Raw genomic sequence first — 14,405 nt, 5'->3', positions numbered from 1 at the left:
TCTTGCAGCTTCAAAACGCATCGACAAATGGAATTTCAACAACATAAGAATGATTTTAAAAAGTTAAAAATAAAAAATAATTTTAAAAAACGCAATAATAATACATTGAGCAAAGAACTAGTAAGCATGGCAATTAAGTGAACATGTAACAGCACAAAAAGTAAAATATAAAAAACTAAACAAAGATAGCATTCCTTAACTTACTCGTATTATTAAGGTTAACAAGACAATAGACAATACTCAAACTCAAACTCGTCCCTGTTTTATTTTGGTGTGCAGTAAACAGGATCTATTGTCTTTTTCCTAGTAAATAACTGTAAAAACATAGGTATAATGGTAAAAAATAAAAAACAGGTTAATAATAAAAAATAATTTTTAAAAACGCAATAATAATACATGGAGCAAATGTAGCGATGGAATGTGGAATAAATGGTGAACGACCAATATGTATGTATAAATTACTACTGTATTATTTGTACTTTTTCAAAAATGGTGAATGGTAATTATGTTTATTTGTTCATGCATTTCATAATATTATATTATATATCTATATATATACAGTTTTTTGTTCACTTTGCCTAGCTGTGTGAAACAGTACTTATGATTTTCTTGTTGTTTTACTATAGAATGTTTTATTATTTAAACTTTCTACTGAATATGCTGTATAATTTTTGGGTTAATTTTTTAAATATAAATCTAATATAATTTTTGGTTTATTTTTTTTTTATAATCTTAGAAGGATGACTAGACAGGTACCACCGTTTTGTAGCAACAATTCACGGACAGTGTATACTTGTAATGCCGTATTAAACAGACTTCATGAACTCGGCAATAGTTATGCCCACATATCTGATATATTTAGTGTAGGGTATTGTTCCTATAGAACAAACCTTTTGAACTTTTTCAAAGATGGTGAATGGTAATTATATTTATCTATTCATGCATTTCACAATATACACAGTTTTTCATTCACTTTGCCCAGCTGTATGAAACAGTACTTATGATTTTCTTGTTGTTTTACTGTAGAATGTTTTATTATTTAAACTTTCTACTGAAGATGCTGTATAATTTTTAGGTTAATTTTTTTAATATAAACCTTGTATAATTTTTGGTTTAATTTTTTTTTATAAATTAAAAAAATTCAGCCAAATATGTAGTATTATAAATGTTTGTAAACGGCAGATTTGCCGTTTATGTTAAAAAAATAAATAAATTGTCAATATTTTTTTTTACCTATTTTCAATGATTTCACTAAAAATATTTTCATATTTTTTCAAACAATATTATGTAATCTTTTTTTTATATGATTTTTAACAGCATGTTAAAATTATTTTATGTGTAAAAAAAAAAAACGAAAATATAATTTTGAATTTGCATAAAAAAATCATTTTTCACCTAAATGTTGGGAAATTTTATTTATGCGGTGTCACTTTTTTCTATGGCATCACTAAAAACAACTGTCACATAGATCGCGGACAATTTGTTTCCACTTTTATGACAACTGTAAACAGTTGATTGTTGATTAAAATCAATCTTTAAATGTTTCTATTGGTTATGTTTTAAACATCGCAATTTAATTTAATGATTTTAAAACTTTATTGTTTTTAAACGTTTGTCAACTGCGTATCATGATTTGTACAAGTCAATATGACGTTTTTGTTCGAATGAAAACTAAGACTAACCCTAAAGGAAGACACCTAAACAAAAAGGTCAATTATTTTGCACCTGCTTTGAATTTAGGTTGACAATAATTTATCCTTTATTAGTTGTTTACCTGTTTTTATTCTTCATTCGCGTGGCACATGCGGTGGCGCGCGGGCCGCGGCATTATTACGACATAATTTTTGCTTTTTCGACACATCAAATGAATTTCGAAAATTTTTAAGCGTAAAACTGTGGTGATGAAAAATGTAAAAAACGTTAATTGGGGGCAATAAGGGTACAAGAATGTATGAAAAAAAATGGGTCCTGAACATTTCGGTGTAAAAAGCGGGAAAACGTAAAATCGAGGTTTTACTGTAATAATAAACTCGTTATCTTCTTTACAGGGTCAACGAAATGATCAAAGCGAACTCGAAGGACACGGCAGTCATATTCATGCTGCTCCCGCCTCCTCCGGAGCCGAGCCCCCACAGCCCCGACTCGTACTCCGATCGGGAGTCCCAGCCGCGAGTCCTCCGCGACCCGTTCGGCCTGGAAAACGAGGACGCGGCTCAAAGCCAGCGCGAGCTCGCGGAGAAGCAGCGCGAGCTCGCGCAGATGCAGCGCGAACTCGCGGAGAAGCAGCGCGAGCTCGCGGAAAGACAGCGGGAGAAGTTTAGCGGGCGCAGGAACGATGTTCAAAGAAATTTTTCCAACGATCTCGAAGACTTGAAGTCGATCGAGGCGCGGCTCGCCAAAGAATGCCCCGAGCGAATTTTGTACTTGAACTTGTTAAAGAATTTTACGGATGATTTGCCACCAACCGTGCTGGTTCACGGTTTGAAAACCGTCACGTCGACGCTACTGTAATTATAGCAAATAAAATGCCTATTATTAACATTGACAAATTTGTAATATTTCTTACTTTTTTCTATTACCAATAAGCTGGGCCGGTTTTAGCACTACCAGCACCCTGGGCGGGATTTCTATGGCGCTTCCTATCTTCCACCCCTTTAAACCCATACAAAAAAAGGCAAAGTTTATAATGGAATAACCATTTATTAAAAAAATACTAATAAAATTGTACTTTTCCAGCCTTTCTATCAACGAACTCTTTTATTTAAATACACAAGTAGGAAGACAACTTCCGAAATTTCGTTTCGATTGACAAAGATGCCAAGTTTCTCAATCTAGATTGAGATATTGTCGATCGTAGATAAGTTTTTATCAGTTTAAGCTTAGAAAAACTCCTTTCCCCACTAGCAACCGTTACAGGTATTACTACTTCTACTACTATCATCACGCCATTTCCCCGTAGGGGTAGGCAGAGAGAATGGACACGCATCATGTTGAAGGTTGCTTCAGCAATTCCTAGTCGAGTTGCGAGCTCTCTGTGCTGTGCATGCTTCCATCCTGTCACTTTATTTTACTAAAACTATCAAAATACTGACATCGGTGGTGATATTGTTACTTGAATCTGTCCCGAAATACAATCAATAATGAACAAATCTTAGATGTAATTACGGCTTATTTAAACATCTGGGATCCTAATTGCTCTCTAGAAAAACTTAGACCATTATTTACAAAACTCTCCTCAGCCCGGTCATTGCATATGGTGCCGAATGCTGGGTTATGACCAAAAGAGATGAAAACATGGTATTGGCGTTTGAAAGAAAAGTATTAAGGAAGATATTTGGTGCTGTCAACCAAAACGGAGTGTGGAGGAGACGGTTTAATCACGAATTAGAGGCACTGCATGGCGAACCCAACATTGCACAATTCATGAAAATAAAAAGATTATAATGCTTGGGCCATGTGCACAGAATAAATGATAACCGTACCCCAAAAAAGATTATTTATACCACTCTGGAAGGCAGACGAAGCAGAGGCAGACCAAACTTAAGATGGCTGGATAATATGGAAAGTGACATTAGAGCAGTTGGCCTGACGAACTGGAGATGAGCCGCAGGATACAGGGAAGAATGGAGACAGGCTCTGGAGGCCAGGGCCCACAAGGGGCTGTAGCATCAATGAACTAAACTTAAATTTATCGTTATCTTTCTGTCTTCAAAATCGAAAAACGTTGAAATCGCAAAATTTAAGGAAGCACAGGTTTTGGTGCCAAATCGTATAGTATTTACAGGGCGATACAGTGTTTTGCGTACGTCCAAATGTTTATAAACAGGCTGGATTTCCTCCCGAGGGAGTTATTTATTCACACTCTTTATCAAAATACAATTCCATGTTCACTTTGCCCAGCTAACAAGGGTACATACCCCGTTCCAAGCTAGGCAATTACATTTTAATATATTATAATAGTTAACAAATTAATATAGAGCACAGACAAACAAAATATACACTTATTCGTATACACATTTTGATACATATACAATATACACACATATATACATACACATATATACACATGTACATACACACACACGTACATACACCCATGCGCATACACATACATACATTCATAAAAACATAGACAATTTATTTATGCGAAACTTCATGGTTGTCATCTATAAATATATTTTTTAGATCTAAGTTTGTTGCAACAGATATGGAACACATTTCGAGGGGGGAATATGGAAGTCTAGGCCTTTACAGGGCTTATGACCTGCCATTGGCTGGCCTAGCAGGTGAATTGGTTCAGTCGGATGAATCTCGCCCACATGCTAAAGATTTCAGCTCTTACTTCATAAAAACAGATGGAAGCGTTGAGGAAATTTGGATGTTTAACCCACCGCAGCACTAATAAAGATGACATAATTTGTTCATACAACACACAGTTTAATTTTGACACATTTTTTTATTACAATAACATAAGGACTAAATTAATATTTTGTAATAAATAATGTGAAATAAATTGTGATTATTACATTTTGTCTTGAAATCAGTAACCGAAATGTACTTAGGAAAACACCCTTTTAAATCAACTTTTCATATCAATCGTGTCGGGAATTGAACCCGAGACCTCTTGGGTGGCAGGCAAACGCTCTGACCATTACACCACGAGGCCGACATTGTTGTCTCTTTATTATTATCTAAACATTTATTGTAAATTATTGATTATTAATTAAACATTTGATGTATACTTTTATCATAATTTTAATATTCGATGTATATTTTTACTAGAAAAAGTAAATCCGTCCACTTACAATTTTCAGTGGATTTATAAAACTTGTACTGTGACTAAAATGTATAAAATAAATATTTTACCAAAATGCAATTTTTTTAATTAAACCTAAATGACAATATTTGAGTTTGTTCAAATGTTCATAGACAAAAGACTGGATTTCACCCCCTCGGGAGTCATAAAGATTAACAAATTACAACAGGGATGGAAAACACCTTAAATAAGGCAATATGGAAATCTAGGCATTTACAGGGCTTATGACTTGTCATTGGCTGGTTTAAGTGGCCACTTTACACACTGGGCAACATTCACCATTTTGCCCATGTTTGATTTTTCCTATGTTTCACACCATGAATCTGTTTTTCACAAGAATCCTTTCATTCCCAAGTTATCGTCATATTCAGCAGAATCGGCACATAACAACACTTTTATGGAAATATGACAGTTATGAAAACAAATATGGCCGCAAATTCGAATCAAGCCAAGATTCCATAGAATGACGCAGAGAAACGATGGTGAAGTTGGCAACTTAAAATATTCTTCGAAATATTTTATGGCTGTTCAAAGCTTGTTATTTCACAAAAATACCGAATTTCGCGTTATTTTCAAAAAACTCCAAATTTCGCGTTATTCGCGTAAAAATGCCGGATTTCGCGTTATTTTTCGTTTTATCGCGTTCGCGAATTTTCCGGTCCCTAATTATGGTTATTTAAGCCATTCCCCATAAATATTCCATATTTCCCGTTTTAAATCTCTTATTTTTTTCATGTGTAATGGACTATACAGCACCGTAACGCGCGGGCGTATTTAGGACAGAAAGGTTAAACCACCGAACTCCTCATTGATGAAATGCCTCGGCAAGGAAGGCGGCCTCCGTGGTGTAGTGGTCAAGGCGCTTGACTCTCGCACGGAAGGTTCCGGGTTGGATTCCCGGTGAGAGCACAAAAATTTTAATGTATTTTTTCTCAAGCCGGGTGTTCTGTGATGTAATTCACCACTGTTATTGGCCCTCCTGGCCTGTTGTGGTGCAAAAATAAATAAATAAAAATACAAAAAAAATGTTTCTTGTTTTAATCGGAAAAAAACACCCCAAAGTTTTGTCTGCGGCGTTTTTTTGTCATTATTTTTATCAATCGCACACCATCCCTCCACAGCCTATGTCTGTACCCTTTTCTGGATCAATGTCCATCAAATCAACTCGCGCCCACTTGAGTCCTCTCCTACATACACTTCCCAGTTGTTTTATCCTTCCCTAATAGTAGTGGCCTCTCTATCCTCTCTACCCCCTCCTCTCGTCCTGCGCCCCGACGCCGCCCCGCCCGCCGCCCGCCGCCTGCGACGGCTAGGCAGGGGCGGAATTAGGGTAGGAAATATCACGTAATTTTAAACTACCATTACTGCAATGTTTGAGTATGTCCAAATGCTTGCAGACTTTGCTTGCTCGACGGAAAAGTGGGAGCGGCATTCGTTCCTTTTGAGAGTGATAAAGAATTACCAGGCAGAACATTCAAATTAGATAATTTCTGCTCAGTTTTCCAGGCTGAACTACTCGCAATACGAGAAGCTCTCGAATGGTTATTAAAGAAACCACCAGAGAGATGGGTTATTGCAAAAATATTATCAGATTGTCGTTCGGGCGTTCAAGCTATAACAGATACTCGGGCGGTAAATCCATTCATTGTAGATATTCAGAGTAAAATTAAGCATCTAAAAATAAGAGGGATGAACATTCAAATATGCTGGATAAGAGGACATGCTGGTATCGTAGGAAATGAGAGAGCGGATGAACGAGCAAGAGCCGCAACTTGTAAAAGAACGGCACCTTTCTTCTCAGAATTTCCCCTTAGCTTTGCTAAACGCTGTATAAAACAAAATACGCAGCAGCGTTGGGAGGATCATTACCGCGCTTCTTCTGCAGGTCAAATCACTAAACCCAACGCTGGCTGATGCAGCAAACTTCCGTCATCATCACCAAAGTACTATCGAAACGACCCAAATTTTTACCGGACACGGAGCTATGAGAAGTTATCTATATAGGTGTAAATTAAGGAATGATGACTATTGTCCATGCGATGATATTTCTTCACAGAGTATTGAACATCTGTTATTTCAGTGCCCATTTTTCAGTTTACAACTCCATAATCTTGAAGCAGAATGCAGGAAAGATGGAATATCCTTAACAGATATCCACACTGTAGTTAAAAGTAGTTATCACGCGACATTGATCTTGAACTTTGCAACAATGGTGATTGGACTCATAAAGGTAATAAACCAAAATCAGTGATCGAACATCCCATTTCCAAGACAAACAAAAACTTTTTTTTTCCGAGTACCTTAGCCTTGTACATGACACGAAAGGCTACTAAATACAGGGGTCCAAATATATTAAAAAATATATAAAAAAATGCTTGCAGACTGGCTGGATTTCCTCCCTAGGGAGTTGTTCATATTTAAATTTATTTCAACAGAGGAAAAACATTTTTGAGAAGGGAATATGGAAGTCTAGGCATTTACAGGGCTTATGACCTGTCGTTGGCTGGTTTAAGTGGCCACTTTACACACTGTGTAACATTCACCATTCTGCCCATGTTTAAACCTCCTCATTTCCTCAACTCTTCCATCTGTTGACTTTTGTGAAGTAAGAGCTGAAACCTTTATCACGTGGGTGAGATCCATCCGGCTGAACCAAATCACCCACTAGTACACGATTTTTTTTTTTATTGTCGAGTCAGTCAAATATTTTTCGTGGTAAAACTTAATATAACATAACATTAACTTATATTTGTGTTATGATTATAATTTTTCGCGGTCTGGCAACCTTGCGCGGCCACTTCACGCATTCACGTTCTCAAATTTTGGACACAGTGCGATTTATGCGAACTTGGTTCTACGCCCCTTCTGTACCTCAATCACAAATAACTATCGACGTGATAACAATTTATCACCATATCGCATTCGCGATCGCAATGCAACATCCGTGAACACCTTATATTAAATGTCAAAATATTTACGTTTTGCAACGTATAATCCAGCTGCGCAATCACGTATTTGAATTTCGCCGGTGTAAATATGGAAAATATTCCAAAACTGCTTTTTTTATTTATTCATTTATTATTTATCACGCAATTCATTGCAGTTAGCCGGTGGTTGGCAAGCCAAATGTCAAGAAAAGCAGTCGCCATAGTAATTGTAATTTAATATTTACTTTTTTGTATTAGATACTCCTTACTACTTTGCAAATGCAATATATTGTATTATTTTTATAGTTAACGTCGATTTTTCGCCAATGAACTGTATTTATTTACGAGGAAAACAAAAAACAAACCGACACGAGCGTTGACTTAGAGATTACACACGCGTTGACTTATGACTGCGATAACTTAAGCATGTTCATTATTAACATACTACAACAGAGATGAAGAACATTTTAGAGACGGTAATTTGGAAGTCTAGGCATCTACAGGGCTTATGACCTGTCATTGGCTGGTTTAAGTGGCCACTTTACACACTGTGTAACATTCACCATCCAGTCCTTGTCTACAAAAAATTGATGTAAATCGAACTTTTACTTAAAATATTGTTAATGTTCATTATTGTTCATTGTGATCGCTTAAATGCTTAGCATGTTTTTAAGCACGTCGATGGTTATTTGTGATTGTGCTTCTGGGATATTATAATTAATCCACGTTTAAAACCCTCAGTCCGTCCCATACTATACTAGGAGAGTCGGCAGAGATTACTTCACAGAGAATGTCAAAGGGGAATTTATTCAAATCAGATCTTCACAGAATCAAAAGAAAAGCCGAAACCACCATTAATATGATATTTTTTTATTTATTTAAGAAAACGTAATGAAATAAAATACATTATTTCTCAATAATAACAACAATAAAGAACAAACCCTGCTGCTGTTTCCCCGTAAGAAAAAACAATATCACGCTTTGAAACTTGAATAGTCGGTGCGTATTATCTATAATCTATGTCAATATTATGTTCAATTTACCCTTAAGGGCGAAGCCATTTCTTACGCCGATGATACTGTGATGATTTTCAATGGAAAAACTTGGAATGAGGCTAATAAAGTGGCTAATGTAGACTTAAAATCTTTTAAAGAGCGCTTGGATCTAAGTTACTTGACAATGAATTCAGTCAAAGTTACTTGAAAATGAATTCAGTCAAATTTACTTGACAATGAATTCAGTCAAAGTAACTTGACAATGAATTCAGTCAAAGTTACTTGACAATGAATTCAGTCAAAGTTACTTGACAATGAATTCAGTCAAAGTTACTTGACAATGAATTCAGAAAAAATCCCACTACCTAGCATTCGCATTAAACAATAAAAATAGACCTAATCATATAGACCTCAAATTTATGAAATATCTTTTTGAATGTAATGAAGGAGAAATTAAAAAATACAAGTTCTTCAAAATAAGGCGATGAGAATTATACTCAAAAGAAATATCTATTCTAGTGTAGAAAGAATGCACAAAGAAACTGGCTTGTTCACAGTAAATCAGCAAATTTAATATAATGTAGCAATTTTTATGCATAAAATAATATAAAAAAATAAAGAGATGAATAAAATAAAAACAATAATAAAATTTAACCAACAATACATATGAAACAAAGGATAAAAAAAGATAAGATTAGCAATGAGGAGAAAAACAGAATCTCAAAACTCATTGTGAAAGGGATTGAAGTTGTACAATGAGTTACCTAAAGAAATAAAGGAGATAAAAAAAGATCGAAATATTTAAATTCATTCATTTTGACAAAAAAAATGTAAAGTTATCAAAAGTTTATATTAGTTCTTAAGATATTATGAACTAACTTAATAAAGCATAAATAAATAAAATCTCACAACAAAAACTGCAGGACCATACACACTGTTCTTCTCAATGTGTTACCCTGACCGAAAAATCTAAGATAAAATATCTGGGAGTAATAATCGACCAAAATATTAAATGGAAAGAACAAATAGATTTAATGTGCAAAAGACTAAGAAAATTATTCCACTTAATTTTAAAGCTTAGAGGTATCGTATCTACGGATCAATTGAAGACAGTTTATTATCCTCTAGTACAGTCAATCATTCAATTTGCAATAGTGGGATGGGGAGGGGCTTATAACGATCATCTTAGACCCTTAAAAGTTCTACAGAAAAAAAAACTAAAATTATACAATATAAACCATCCTTGTTCTCAACTACCGAACTGTTCGAAGAATCAAATGTTTTAAGAGTGGGGGATATCTACGGAAAGTGTTGTATGCTCCAGGTGCATAAAGAGAGCCTCCCATTGGACCGTATTACTGGAAGGTTGAGAACAGGATGCCTCGCTCTACAGAGAAGTAAAACTACCACGGCCAAACATCGTTATACTTCTATAAGACGGAAGCTTTTCAATAATTTACCACAAAATCTACTTCAAGAAATAATTTACGGAAAATTGGATAAATTAAAGAAAAGCTTCCTGACATAATTAACACTAACCGTATTTTGAAAATAAAGATGTACCTATGTATAATATGTGCCTGTGTATATCAATTTATAAATTTTGTGTTTTTATTTAATTTTTTAAACATATTTTATTAGTGTTAAATTTTCTCAATGCAGATGATATGGTATTATCGACTCCATCTATTAATAGTAAGAGATTGTTGCTCAATATTTGCGAAAAATATGCAATTGACCACAATATGATATACAATGCCAAAAAAACTACCGTACTTATATTTAAACACAAGATGTCACTTTCTGAGTTCGTGCACCCATCACCACCTGTGTTCCTGGACAACAACAGTTTAACGGTAACTGCAAAAGTCAAATATCTAGGGCACACACTGCCTGATAATAGTGAAGATGATCAGGACATCGAGAGACAGAGAAGAGCCATCAATGTCAGGGCCTCTATGCTAGCGAGGCGCTTCTTTAAATGCAGTAACGAAGTGAAGAAAACCATGTTTACTTCGTATTTGACGTCCATGTATACAGCGGAACTATGGAACAACTATACGCAAGCAGCGTGGAATAAATTAAGGGTCACGTATAACAATTCATACGGGCAATTATTCGGATTGCCTAGGTACTGCAGTGCCTCCGAAATGTTTACAGCTGGACGAATAAACACCTTCGCTGCCCTACTTCGCCAAAGAGCCTGGAGCCTATGGGAACGCCTGAAAAGCTCTAATAACGAAATACTCCAAGCCACTGCAGGGTGGATCCATTCTAAGCATATGCTAAGACCACCATAAGTGCTGCAAATATAAAATTTTATTGTATGTTTATATTTATGTTTATGGTTATGTTTATAATTATGTTCATGTTTATTGTTCATTTTACTGGAATAAAATAAAATAATAATAATTGTATAAGATTGTTTTGCATTTTTTGATTATTTTTTTATAATATTTTGTAAACTTGCCAAACACAAGAGCCAGACTCTTTTTTGGCAAGTTTAACCATTCCATTTTTTTAAATGTATGTATTGTTTTTTTTTATTCTAATAAAGGATTTTATTTAAAAAAATAAAAATATTGGAAATAATATTTTTTCAGTCCAGATGTCGTATACACATTGCCACTCTTTGTAGACTGCTAGCTGTTGGCTGTTGCCTTTCTATGAAGTATGAAGTAGCAGGTAAAAACCAACAATTTCGTGATGTTGCCAGTTCGCTAACGATTATAGATTTCTCGAAATCGCCATTTATTTATTTATTTAAAAAATTTACGGACAATGTCCAACCTTCCTCGGTCTCCCCTTTCAACGCTAATAACCCCGCCACACTATGCTCCTTGGGCTGCTCATGCTCATGCTCCTCGCGCTGCCGCCCGATGTTGCCCTCTTCGCCCGCACACTGCTCTACTCGCACAATTAATCGCGACGCTCTGCACTCGTCATTTGTCTTTGCTATACAATAGACGATAAAACTGTGGCCGCGTGCGCGCATGCACTCGATGCGCACTGCGACCGCGCGATTATGTGGCCAGCCACTCGCGCTCATATTGCCGGTACTTCGACTCGCGCTCAAAAACGTGCGGCATGACGAGTAATTTTGCCACACTACGTCTCTGCCTCCTTTCCTCGCTTCTTCCCATGCCACTCGTCGAGTCATTTTCGTATGTTAAAATTTAATATTAAAACGAGGTTCGGAGGGCCGAATTATCTCTATGTCACAGTCTGCTGGTAGATTTTAACCTTGCGCAAAGTCGTGTAAAAGTTCTAGTATTTCATATAATAGAGTCCCCCTTTCGCGTCAGCTTGATAGTTTTTTATACCCCAACAATATTTAATAATTATCTTAAAATACTCGTAAAGATCAAAGGCAAATGTTTTCGAATTCAAGTACTTAGTTATTATATTTACATAAAGAGATCATTTGAGTCAAGTGCCACCTCTCACCGCGTGTATGGCGCTCACGAGTCTATGAATAGCGATGCTTCTTGTACTGGGTGTGGGGGTGGGGTGTGGGGCCCGCTAACGTCTCCCTGCTTCGGAACGGGACACTCCAAGTGCGCGTCTCCGTTTGTGTTTGGCGAGTCTATGCCTAGGGTTGCCAATCCTCCTGGAAGCAGGCAAATATTTTTTTAAATCTCCCGACTCTCGGAATCTATTCCTGAATTATGAAAGTTCATGTCGTGGTAAGCGATACGAAGAGAGTAGGTTTTGTTCGTAATAAGGAAGTTCAGTTCAACGGGAAGTCGGATATAAAAAATGTTTTCACAAGCGCGGAAAAAAATAAAGCGTTTAATTCAAAAGCGTGGTTTTTCAAAAATTCAAGTAAAAATACGATTTAAAAAATGCACTACTTTGAACGACGTCACTAGTTCTCCTCTCCGAAATTAACCAATGGTAGAGTGTGATAGATTTCTAGTTGCCGGAAGTCCAACTCACCAATCAGGACAATTTACTAAAGAGAACCCGTGAGGCCACAGGCGGAATAATTTTAAAATCACAAAACTTTTTAATTTATTGTTATTTATTTATTTTTAAAACCAGCACAGTCATAGTAATAAACAATACATAAAGAATAATAACAAATATCTTCACATAGGAACAAAAATATAAAGAAACAAAAACCTACAGTTCGCTTGGTGTGGAATTAAGTGGGATGGGAAAATAGGGAAGGAAGAGAAGAAGAAAAAATAGTAAGTAAATATAAAACAATGAAAAAATAAATAAAAATGTTAATAAATGTACACATACAACATACATACATATACACACATGAACATATACGCATACTCTAATGCTTGCAGACTGGCTGGATTTCCTCCCTAGGGAGTTGTTCATATTTAAATTTATTTCAACAGAGAGGGAAAACATTTTTGAGAAGGGCTTTGCCTAGTAGGTGATTTGGGTGGAGCCGGGTGGATCTCACCCACGTGATAAAGGTTTAGCTCTTACTTCACAAAAGTCAACAGATGGAAGAGTTGAGGAAATGTGGAGGTTCAAACATGGGCAGAATGGTGAATGTTACACAGTGTGTAAAGTGGCCACTTAAACCAGCCAATGACAGGTCATAAGCCCTGTAAATGCCTAGACTTCCATATTCCCTTCTCAAAAATGTTTTTCCTCTGTTGAAATAAATTTAAATATGAACAACTCCCTAGGGAGGGAATCCAGCCAGTCGGCAAGCATTTGGACATATCAAACATTGTTAAGATCTATCTGACTAAATCTCACTGACAACCCTGAATGACCCCAAACTTCAAAAGAATTTGACGGATCGATCGTTATTGTCTATGGGAGGCAAATTGGGAAGATTTTAAAATTCCTTTCTGTTGCTCAAATTATTTAAAGACAATAGGGTAATTTCATAAACTGGGGATATGATTTTAAATGTATTCAGAATTTAAAGAATATTTTTACGATGGCGAGCATTTTACTATAAAAATCTGAAACAAATGATTTCGTTTATAATTTCCTATTTAAAGTTTGATAGAAATAGAACGGCCCGTAACTGGCCAAAAGGTTGATGACGTCACGCGTGACTTATGGATCCTACGTTCACTCAAATCCTATACTGAGATCGTCCGACGCGGGCGGCTTGTGGCTTTTTATTTGTTTTTTTATAGTTTAATTTCGTCTTTTCCTTTGCTTTTTTGTTTTCATTTATAAAGTGACGGCGGACTTCAAGAATATTAACCCTTACGCTGCTACGCAGTTTTTCAAGAATCTAATCAGAAATCTTATTATTAATACATTTTAAAAATATTTTATCGAATACGTTGTTTTCCAAACACACTACTGTTTTAAAAATTAATAGCAATTCCAAGAAAAATCTTCCATTTCATAAATATCTAATTCAAGCCCAGTGGAGTGAGCAAGATAGACAACTCGTGCCGCCCGCAACACATTCTCGTACAGCGGTTGTAAACCCTTTTTTAATCGAAAATAAAAACAAACAAAAATGATCTCGCACAGCAATCTCAAGGCGCATTGTTTTAATAGTTATTATTGAAACGACAGTATTATGATGGTTTTTTTGTTGATTGTGGGGCAAAGTGCCCTTATTATCAAACCTACCACTTCCATCAATGCATGCTTAACAAAATTTGAGTAAAATATATCTTGGATGATTCATATGAACAAGTGACGTCGTTCAAAGTAGTTCGTTTT

At 35.7% G+C, this 14,405-nt stretch overlaps 1 protein-coding gene across 1 annotated transcript in view; it reads left to right on the top strand.

Annotated features, from left to right (window-relative positions):
- Positions 1-10,531: 10,531 nt before the first annotated feature.
- LOC148274763 (uncharacterized) overlaps positions 10,532-14,405 on the top strand; it is a 112,539-nt gene continuing 108,665 nt past the window's right edge. The window contains exon 1 of the mRNA XM_088236633.1: positions 10,532-10,594. Coding sequence (XP_088092759.1) covers positions 10,532-10,594 — 63 coding nt within the window. The remainder of the gene's footprint in view (positions 10,595-14,405) is intronic.

This window comes from Micrasema longulum, unplaced genomic scaffold, assembly GCF_059751315.1.
Source record: "Micrasema longulum isolate JH-2025_06_02 unplaced genomic scaffold, ASM5975131v1 h1tg001591l, whole genome shotgun sequence".
In the NCBI taxonomy this organism is placed as follows: Eukaryota; Metazoa; Arthropoda; class Insecta; order Trichoptera; family Brachycentridae; genus Micrasema; species Micrasema longulum.
The sequence above is the reverse complement of the archived record's forward strand: the minus strand, read 5'-3'. Positions and strand labels throughout refer to the sequence as shown.